We start from the raw sequence: 10,726 nt of genomic DNA, 5'->3' as shown, positions 1-10,726 counted from the left end.
TACATGCTCAGTTGTTCCCATGGTGGGATTGGAGGCGGTTTTCTTTTATTTTTTTCATCGGTTTTCTTTTTTTACTTTGACTTTTTGTTTCTTTCTCGGGTTTTTTGTTTTCCTTGTTTCTTTTTATGTTTTCACTAGTTTCCTTTTCATTTTTTGTTTCCTTCTTATTTTCTCCTCTGCTTTCTTTGTGTCGGGTTTCTGTGTTTTCCTCCTTTTTTAATATATCTCTAAATTTTTATTACACATTGTACATTTTTTGTATATGCCAACAATATTCTCCAAATACATGATTAATATTTTTCCAATATTTTCCAAATACGTGATTAATATTTGTTATGATGTCTACTGTTTTCATACATATCATGCATTTTTTGGTAAATAAAACATTTTATAATACTAAACCTTTTTCAAATAATTGATTAACATTTTTTCCCAAATGTATGTTTTGAGACCTACTGCTTTCACACCCATTGCACATCTTTGGTATACATCCAAAACACTTGCTGATACGTACTACATGTTTGCCATTTTTCATATACACGACTCATATTTTCCCCGATACTTGTTGATACAGGAAGTACAAACACATGTCATTTTTTTTTTTTTGAGACAAAAACCCATGCCATCTCAATGTTTACCGAGAGCACCTGGGTGGGCCACCGAGTGTTTTCCCGACCAGGCCTAGACAAAACCACAGAGCGAGCAAAGCCTGCCCCAAGAACAACAAGCCCGCCAACAAGCCCACCACCTTGAGGCCCAGGCGGCGCCCTACATATACCGACCCCCCAGACGGCTAGGGTTTCTCCCTCCCTCCCTCCCTCCCCGCCGCGCTCCGCCTCCCGTTCCCCTGCACGCCGCGGCGCCGCCGTCTCCGTCCCCGCCGCCGCCCCCGCCCCCGCGCCCGTCACCATGGTAAGCACCCCCCGACCGAATCCGCTCTCCGCGCTGGTCGCTCCGGTCGTAGAACCGCCTAATCTGACCTCCCTTGTCTCCCTCCGCAGATCATCTCCAAGAAGAACCGCCGCGAGATCTGCAAGTACCTCTTCCAGGGTGAGCTCCTCCCCCCTCCCCCGCCCATTTTCCGTACCGTGCCGGCCGTGGTTAGGATCCAGATGCCATCTTGCTAGTCTTCTTCTGTAGGGTTCGGTCCATGCGTTGTGTAGGGTTTTAGCCAGGTTGCTCCGTCAGTGTTCTTGGCACCCATTGACTGCAGCTAGTTCGCTCCGATGCGCGGTTGCTGCAAGGTCCGAGCATGGACAGTTAGGACATCACTGACACCTTGACCGAAGAATCTTTGTTCATGCTAAAGCTTTTATCTTAAACAATTCTACTACTTGTTATTGCAATAGGCTGAGCATCTTTCTGAATTCCTTGATGCGAATTTCAACTTTTGATGTGTCCAAGAATGCTGCTCCATTTAAGGGACTGAAGGATTTTACTAATGAATCTGTTCTGATGCGTGTGCAGAGGGAGTCTTGTACGCCAAGAAGGACTACAACCTGGCCAAGCACCCGCAGGTGGATGCCTCGAACCTGGAGGTCATCAAGCTCATGCAGAGCTTCAAGTCCAAGGAGTACGTCAGGGAGACTTTCTCGTGGCAGCACTACTACTGGTACCTGACCAACGACGGCATCGAGTTCCTCCGCACCTTCCTCAACCTGCCGTCTGAGATTGTGCCCAACACCCTCAAGAAGTCCGCCAAGCCCCCGTCCCGCCCCTTCGGCTCTGGCCCACCGGGTGACCGCCCCAGGTGAGCTATCTATGTTCATCATTCTGTCTGTCTGTTTTGGGTATAAGGTCTGTGACAATATACCTCATTGATCATATTTTTATTAGTCTTTCTAATCTTGTTGCCTGTATACTTGGAATGAGGATAATTTTAGTTATGATCCATCATTTGTTTAGCAAAGATGAAATTATTTGATGAACCTTGCCATGCCACAATAATGATCAATAATAGTCTTTGTTCCATTTCTGTTATATCACCATGTGAGATAATTGTGGGAACACAGGGGAATTAGGCTTGCATTCTTTATATACTGTATCATTCAACTTGCAATCCCCCCTCCCTGGAATGCTGTGTAGTTAAGGCCATAAGTAGTTACATTTGGCAAAGTATGAAAAGCAATTGTTCCATGGTATCCAGCTTGTCTGTTTCTGTTACATTCATATTTCAAGAACACTGATGTATTCTTATTCACTAATTGGTTTTGTTATATCTGGCAGGGGTCCTCCTCGTTTTGAGGGTGACAGGCCCAGGTATGGTGACAGGGATGGTTACAGAGGAGGCCCACGTGGTGCTCCAGGTGATTTCGCTGGTGAGAAGGGTGGAGCTCCTGCTGAGTACCAGCCAGCTTTCAGGGTAAGGGCTGCAATTACTGTTGTTAAATTCCATATGATTGTTGTCATCAACTGAGGTGTGCATTCTTGACATGTTATGTTTCTAGCAGCATTTGAACAAGATTTGATAACTATAATCTGGTTCTCACTTTGTATGTTGAACTGTTCTACTGTATTGCTTTTTTGCTTGATCATAGATTGTAGCATTCAGCTCTGGTTTCATATGAGGCTTGATCATAGCTTGGCAGTGCCCAGTTATGTTGTACTCAGTTCTGGTTTTGCACTATGTAAAACATTCCTTCATTGCGCAAATATATACTCTACTTACTTCTGGTTATCTAATTTGGTACAATGTATAATTGTTTCTCCAGGGTGCTGGTGGTGCTGCCAGGCCCTTTGGCCGTGGAGGTGGTGGCGGCACTTTTGGTTCTGGAGCTACCATGGAGTGAAGAAGCGACTCTTCAGCATGTGGGGGCACCCAACAGGTCTTCAGATCCAATGCGCGCCTGTGGTGCTGTCCTCTCTGTTGATGTTTGAATTCTGCGAACACTGCGATGATTTTGTTTATCGGGATTGTAGCTTAAGACCATGGTTTATGGGTTCGTTTGTGTTAGAATGAGCTCTTTGATATTAAGACAGCTGTTGGTCGACTCGGAATCTAAAAGATGGTCAACTTGCTATTTAATCGTGTTTCCTGTTCTGTGTTTGAGAGTTGCCTGATGTGTGTTATTGGTTTAGGAAATTCCATTCCATTTCCTTTCGATATGTGGAATGTGCTCTGCTCGCAGATTAGTCTAGTTGCTCTTAACTAAGCCAACTAGTGGATTGGAAAATTATGGTATGATGATACCAATATTAGGTTAGAAATTGTGCAATAGTAACATGAAAAACTAATTAGTGTTATAAAAACCAATCTGTTTGAGAATGTTCATCCTGCTACCAAATCGTGTTTTCTTGGTTTGATATCCGTTTGATAGTGGGCATGTTCCAAGTATAAGCGGGTGCCTATTATAGTCAAACAGGTGAGTTAATTAAGGGTCAGTTCTTTTGGGCGGCAACTCCTTAAATTTACTGAGGCTTCTAAATTAATTATCCTACAACTGTACACAAGCTCCGGAGGGCGGCTTATGGGAAAAGTTGGGGAGGAAGAAGCCACAAAAACCGGTTAAGCATATTTTTTCTGTTCCTAAATATAAGTTTTTTTAGACATTTTAAATGGACTACAACATACGGATGTATGTAGACATATTTTAGAGTATAGATTCACTCATTTCGTTCTGTATGTAGTCACTTGTTGAAATTTGGGACTAGTAGTGCAAGGGCCGGCTATATAACTCCTGCCCATGTACGACCAGATCAGTTTTGAGACAGTTCAGAAAACGTCCAGTTTTTGGGATCACATCAACGCCTATGTGCTGATCCGAAGGGGTCATTATCTTTGTTTGTGTACTGATTGTGCACAGGTAGAGATTGTTATTGGAGGTTGTGAGGAGGAACGTGGGTGAAGAACTTGTCATCTAGCATCGCCGTGAAAGGTCCGGCCGCCTACACGCAAGAATTAGCGTCTCACTAGTCCGTGCCCCCATCAAATACTTTGCTCTGCTACACCCACGCAAGAGAAAAGGTTGCAAGACATGATTAATTGCGGAAAAAGGAGGGTACAAAAAAAAGCAAAGACTGGATTGCATCATCATCACCATAAAAGCAAAAGCGCTAATAATCCAGGGTTAAAGACGTTAACATCAGATGAGGATTTAAATCCTCCAGCTCTTCAGTCTTCCTTCAGCCTGGAGGACCTCCAAGTGTCGTCAGGTACCAAAATAACAACCTGATCAGTTCGATCAGCGAATCCATAATTTGGTGTGCTCAAGATCCGTCATTTCGAACCTGAACCCCGATGTGAATGCATATAACACACAGAGGTTTTCTTCTCTGAATACTCTTGGCCATTAAGACTGTAGCAGAAACAACAGGTCACATTCCTGTCAAAAATGAAACGAGTTTGGTCAGTACATTCTAGCAACAGATCAGCGTGAAGACCATAACAAATCCCATGGAGGAACAAGCTATGGAAAACAAGATTTTAGCTAATGATTTACCACATTACAACTTACTGACTGAACTTTAGCCACATCAGTCGGTCAGAGGAATACACCGCAGAGACAGAAATCTGACAGCTTTTAAATTTGAAACATGATTCCCTACCTGACTGATTCTGAAGCTCTCAAGGATCAAACAAGATTTGGAGCCAGAAAGTGGAGCTATATATGGCAGCATCTTGATACATACACATAATTAGGCTAGTCTGTTTCTACTGAACCAACGGTATAAGCACCAACGGAAAAATATATCTTTCGATCTCTACACATCGCTCGGCATTGTGCAGTTAGCTCCTCGCTGCAACCATGGACTTCCATGTCCCTGAGCGACGCCAGGACACCCCCCACTGGTAGGGATGTGATAAGTCCACACCTGCTAACAATCAGACTTTGCAGTCTTGTAAGGCATTCAAGCCCTGCAGGCAGTGACCGGAGATGCTCAAACTGATCAATTTCGAGGCCTCTCAAGGAGGTGACAAGTAGCAGTGCTTTCTCATGATCATCCGTCAAAGCGTCCACATAGTCACGCCGGCAATAAATAGATCCGTGAATGGTGAGTGTCTTCAGAGAGGTTAACTGGCTGCAAATAGGCACACATAGGACACCAATGTCATCAATATTAAGCACTTGCAGTCTTCGCGGGAAGTAGCTGATGTGCTTGCTCTCAACGTCGGCCGATGCTAGTTGCCATGACCTTGTGAAGCCTGGAGAATTTTTAACTTTCAAGTTCTCGAGAGCTCCAAGGGATTTAAGACCATCCCACGATGCCGTCGTAGCGCAGCCTTCGATGCACAGTTTCTGCAGTGCCGTACAAGAATTCAGGTCTAGATATGCCAAATTGGGATTGCTCTCTATGCTCAGTGTTGTCAGGTTGCCGAGCGATACTCTGAGTGAACAAAGCGCCTTGCAATCATAGATGCTAAACTGCCGCAATGCCTCACATGACTGCATACCTTCAAGTGATGATAACATGCCGCATCCTAAAATATTCAGCTCTCGCAATGCAGTGTGACAATCCAAGTTGAGACATGTTAAGGATGCGCAAGCACTGACACGTAAATCAGTGAGGGAAGAGAGTTCTGATAATTGCAGACAGCTGTCTGTGATGCCATGCACTTCAAGTATTACTAGAGAAGATGGAGGTATATGAGACATTCCTCCTGAAATCATAGTAGATAGGAGATTAGGGCAATCTTCAATGACAACTTTCTTAAGAGAGGTGAACTTTCCCAGGCATTGCTTGCTCCAAAAGTGCATCACTGAAGTTTCTTCCGGACGAGCTGTCAGTCTGAATGAGATCTGCAAGATTTCCAGAGTCGTCAAGAGGTTGGGAGCGATATGCCAGGAGCCTAACACTGTTTGGCTGTGTTCATCTGTAAACAGCCCTATAGGTAAGGATGTCACCTTTTCACAATTAGTTAAACTGAATTTCTTGAGTAACGGAAGACTCAGCAGGACTTGAGACAGTTGTTCCGGTGTGATGTTGCACGAACTAAACTCTAGTTCTTGGACTGATGGGGGGAGAGAGAGCCCCCATATAGACATACAAGAAAATAATTTGCCGAAGTTACTCATCTTGAATGTTTTCAATGATGCCAACTTTTGAAGGCCTTCCCATGGTAGGTACATCAAACCTGGATAATCTGTTATTTCAAGCTCCTCCAGGTCCCTCAGTTTGTTGAACGGGAACAAATTTTCCTCTATGCTCTTAACTTCCGCAGTTCCTTTGATTTCCATGCGCAGCCCATCTGATTGGCCGATCGGTACAAGTCGAAATTCCTCCAAACTTGGCCTCAAGAACAAATCTATGTACAATAAAGAGTCCATGTGCAAAAGTTGTGAGATGCTAATGTGACCAAAGCAACCACGAACCTTAAGTCTGTGAAGATGAGTAAACTGAGATTCACTAATTAATGTATCTTTAGAGATAAATAACAAAGGGAATTCCTTCAATCGAAAGCAGTCATCTACTTCAAGAACCCGCAAATTCACAGATAACTGCTCCTTGTCCAAAGCTATGCACTGTGTTAAACGGTGCAAAGTGCGTAGTTCCAGTACCTCCAAACATCCAATCTCTATTTTGGAAACACGAACCATCTTACTCAACCTCAACTCACGGAGCAGAGGCAACTGGTGGGGCGTTGGAATTGTTTTCCAGTAAGAGCAGCTATCCAGATGAAGGGACCGCAATGAGGTGAGGTGAATATTGTTGCTGAGCCATGAAGGTACAGGATGTCGGTATGCTATGATTCCCAGATCTATAAGTCCGGCGTGTGGTTTAAGATCCTCGAGGATATCAACTTTACTTTCAGTATGAACTCTATCCTCAGACACAGTGTTCCATGATAAATGCAAACCAGTGAGGTGGACCTTGTCAGAGATTCTTGCGTTGATGGCCTCGTCTTTGCTTCCTACATCATCAAGATTGCAAATCCTAATTGATCCTCTGAGCTGATTCAATCTTCTGAACTGTATTATGCTGAACTCACTTGCCTTTCGGACATCAAATGCCTTGAGCTCTTGAAGGGAAACCATCTCCCCAACACCCACTATTTTTGCATGCAACTCATCCCTGGCAATAAAATGACGTAACTTAACAAGCTTGTTCATGTCTCTCGGTAAAACTGTGCTAGTTCCCCAGTTTTTCTTTATATCAAGTACTTCCAAATGATAAAGCCTACATATAGCCTCTGGAAGTTCCAACCTGGGGCCCTTATAAAGGCAGCCCAACTCCAGGTAGCGAAGATTGATAAATGATGAGATATTTCCGATCATTAAATCCAAATCAAAGGGTACCATGTCCAATTTCAACACACGAACTGACTTTACCTCATTGAATTCCTGGCAAAATGAGCGTGCAAAATCAGAGTCATGTGGACCAAACAGCAACAATGTGCTCAAGTTACTAGTTTGTTGCAACTCACAGAATGATTTCAAAAATTCACGTCGGAAAGTCTCATTAGGATGCACGGTGCCATCCGTTTCTGTCTCATACACCAACCCAGCAATTATACTGACATGTCGAACAAGCTGTGGTGCTTTTCTGGACTCAGTGTCCCCTATGGTGAAGCTTTCGTGAGATGAAACCTTCTGTGCCAAACCATGAATGAGATCATGCATGGTATGTATGGTCACATTCACAAGTTCAAATTCCTTTTGAAGAAATCCCCATTCAACTAGGTCACTGAAAAATTCAATTCCAATGTCCTCCATTCGTTTATGCATGTTGTCAATGGAGCATATCAAACCTTGGGCTATCCACATATTGACCAAACATTCTTTCTCATACTTATAATACTTTGGGAAAACAGCACAGTATGAGAAGCACCGCTGGAGGTGCACTGGTAAATATTTGTAGCTGACCATCAAGGCCGGCATGATATCGTAGTCATCCGACTGTTGCTTCCATTCACTATCTTTCAGAATTCTCCTCCAGAAATCAACAGTACGATTCTTTCTCAATAATTTGCCAACACTTTTTGCTGCTAAAGGATTACCCTTTAACTGGACAAGCATGCTCTTTCCAATTTCCTTGAGCTTCTGTCCAACTTTGTACTCCTCATCTCCGAAGGCACATTCTTTAAAGAAATTCCAAAAGTCGCCTTCATTTATACCAGCCAGATTAACCCGGTCTGCAGCTTCAATCAATTTTGCAACAGATGGCTTCCGAGTTGTCACCAGAATTTTATTTCCCAGGACATCACTGGAAAGCAGTGGAGTTAGCAGCTCATCCCATTTTCCCTTTTGGCTATCCTCCCACATGTCATCCAAAACAAGTAGGACCCTTCTCGATTTCAATGAAGATTCTAGGGTGCCCTGCAGCGCCTGCAAACCCTTAATGTGTTCATGTTCGTCCCCAGTCAAGGACTCGAGCATTTTGTGCATAATCTTAGCTTGGTCAAAATAGACAGAAACATAAACCCATATTCGTATGTCGAAATGATTTGACACGGCAGAGTCATTGAAAACCACATTAGCCAGGGTAGTCTTCCCAATTCCTCCGTAACCGATGATGGCAAGGACGGAGAGGTTTTTCCCAGCAGCAGATTCTGTGCTTGTTAACTTGCTTATTACCAGGTCCCAATCTTGTCCGTACCAAAAACTTTGGGTTTGGTGGGACAAGATGACGTCTCCCGAGGATCAGTCGCCCCTGTGCTCTGCACAATAACATAACGGTCATCCAGATGTTCTAGCACAAGGGCCTCACGCAGATTGCTGGTCATCCTGATGCAGGCCTTGACGTGTTCATCTATCTCGCACGATATGCCAAGATGCCATTCCGGGCGAGTGTTGCTGCTGGTAGCCGGGACTATTCGGCTGGAAACATTAACATAGGGCACAATCTGAAGAGCAGCCGAAGATGAATGTTCTTCTGTGGTGTCTTGTGCAACCTGAGAAAGATACGGTGAAAACCAGTAAGCACATGTCTGTCTGAGAATTAATATTGCAAATTTAATTCCACACTTGCAAAATATTCCCCCCTGCAATGTACTAGTACTTTGAACCAAAAATCATTCAGGCCCAATCATACGTATGACCTGAGGTCCTCCCAAAATTGGTGTAAATTTTATTCTGTCTTTGGTTTGAAAACAGAAGGCGGACAATGCGCCGCTTCACAGATTAGGACCAGGCTTTGGTGGCTGGCTCTTTTTCTTTGCCGTGTAATCGACTCTGCCATTCGAGGCTTCATTAATTTTGAAGCCAAGCAAAATGCCTGTTTTCTGAACAGGAGCAAGAACCATCCATGGCAAGAAGTTGTAAAGCAGAGCATTCGCAGGGAAATGACCACGGCACAAAGAGCCCAACATCAGACCACCGCCGGACCAGCCGACAACCACGCCGTGGAGGCAGGGAGGCAGGGAGGGGACGACATGGAGTTGGACGGGCCAGGACCAGAGGGTACATGCGCACTGAGGAAAATGACCAATACAACTGACGAACAAGGGGGGTTGTCGGCGGCGGAGGGAGGTCGGGGGGCGCCCTAGATCTGCTGGGGCCGGAGAAGGAGAAGGCCCCAGAATCACTGCCGGTGCCCGCTCCGGCACAAGCCGAAGACCACCCCGGCGACCCAGCGAAGAAGAGGACGCCCCTGCACCGCCGGCCGCCGGCGCTCGCATCCTCCCACTTGCCCAAAATCCTACACCTAACTGCTGGCCCCGCCTTCGCCTCGGTGCCTCCACCTCGTCGGGGAGGAGGAATCGTCCGCGCGCGTGCCCCCCCTCCTCACCCAAGCAACCCTCCGCCGGACCCGCGGACGCCATCTTCCCTGCGGCCGCCGACATCTTCCCCGCAGCCAACAATGCCGCGGTACCATCTCCCCCACCCCCACGGGCAACGCCACCGCGCTCCCGATTTCCCCCGCGGCCGCCGGCGCCGCCGCTATCTTGCCCCCGGGACAGCGACGGTGGCCCCGACATGACCAGTAGGGATATACTCTTTCTTTAAAACTCTTTATTATATATTTACAATGGTTTAAAATAATTTTAGAGGGCTCTTTTGAACCATTTTTGAAGTTTGTGGGGGTACTTTGCTATTTTAAATTCCTTATAATACAACCTCCATAAATTTCAATATGAATAGACAATCATCATTGAAACTAACTCATCCGTGCCACAAATTAAACCACTCTTAATGTAAGCACAAGATTTTGAACACCTTTTCAACATCGCCGACGAGCAGAGGTTGAAAAACAGAGGGGGCTGCGAAGGGCCCCTACCAATCTCCAAACGCCCTGTAGAAGCAATAGACATGTCTGCAACCTCATGCTATAATACTACTTGACGCAGACGGTGTGACCACAACACATGGCTCTTGAAATGCAATAGTGTGATTTCTCACAATGTTGTCTACTAATTGTGTGACTACGCCTCTGGCCATTGCACATATCCTGAAGAGAACCGATGGTGGTGATAGCGGGTACCGTGGAGCTCGGTCTAGGAATTTTTTTTACGTTTTCGTATCGCCTCGCAGATCTTGCCACATCTATATGACGACATTGCTAGATGATTCCGCCACAGCAGCTACACGACTGTGTCTACCTCTTGTCTTCAACCACATTCATAGTCTGCCACACCGACTCCTCAGAAATAGGCAAGCTACAACGAGCACAGATAACATTGAATCTCTCATACAATGCTCAAGGGTGCCTTATGTCACAAATAGATCAGGCAGCCGCTTAGATGCTAATTAGATTCAGCGGGCAGTCCACGTTTGCCGCAGCCCGGAGACAACACATGTCGAACTTGCAGCGGTGATTTTGCTTTTCTTCTTAGTATGATTGTATTATC

The 10,726-nt window shown here is 45.3% G+C and overlaps 1 protein-coding gene and 1 pseudogene across 1 annotated transcript; one reads left to right on the top strand and one right to left on the bottom strand.

Moving 5' to 3' along the window:
• The first annotated feature begins 807 nt into the window (after positions 1 to 807).
• LOC123072688 (40S ribosomal protein S10-1) lies at positions 808 to 3,040 on the top strand. Its single transcript, XM_044496292.1, has 5 exons — positions 808 to 912; positions 1,002 to 1,050; positions 1,468 to 1,750; positions 2,227 to 2,362; positions 2,712 to 3,040. Exons 1-5 carry the CDS (start codon positions 910 to 912, stop codon positions 2,787 to 2,789), a joined length of 549 nt encoding a protein of 182 aa, XP_044352227.1. The 5' UTR covers positions 808 to 909; the 3' UTR covers positions 2,790 to 3,040.
• Positions 3,041 to 3,926: 886 nt separating this feature from the next.
• LOC123072687 (putative disease resistance protein RGA3) lies at positions 3,927 to 9,815 on the bottom strand (annotated as a pseudogene).
• Positions 9,816 to 10,726: the final 911 nt, after the last annotated feature.

Source organism: Triticum aestivum, chromosome 3B (assembly GCF_018294505.1).
Source record: "Triticum aestivum cultivar Chinese Spring chromosome 3B, IWGSC CS RefSeq v2.1, whole genome shotgun sequence".
Classification (NCBI taxonomy): domain Eukaryota; kingdom Viridiplantae; phylum Streptophyta; class Magnoliopsida; order Poales; family Poaceae; genus Triticum; species Triticum aestivum.
Note: the sequence above shows the minus strand (reverse complement) of the source record. Positions and strands in the feature narration are given on the sequence as shown.

Excerpts from the sequence above, each read along its gene's own strand:
- LOC123072688 (XM_044496292.1), top strand. Across the intron at positions 1,751-2,226 it reads CCACCGGGTGACCGCCCCAG|GGGTCCTCCTCGTTTTGAGG; the intron begins GTGAGCTATCTA and ends TATATCTGGCAG. Across the intron at positions 2,363-2,711 it reads AGTACCAGCCAGCTTTCAGG|GGTGCTGGTGGTGCTGCCAG; the intron begins GTAAGGGCTGCA and ends TTGTTTCTCCAG.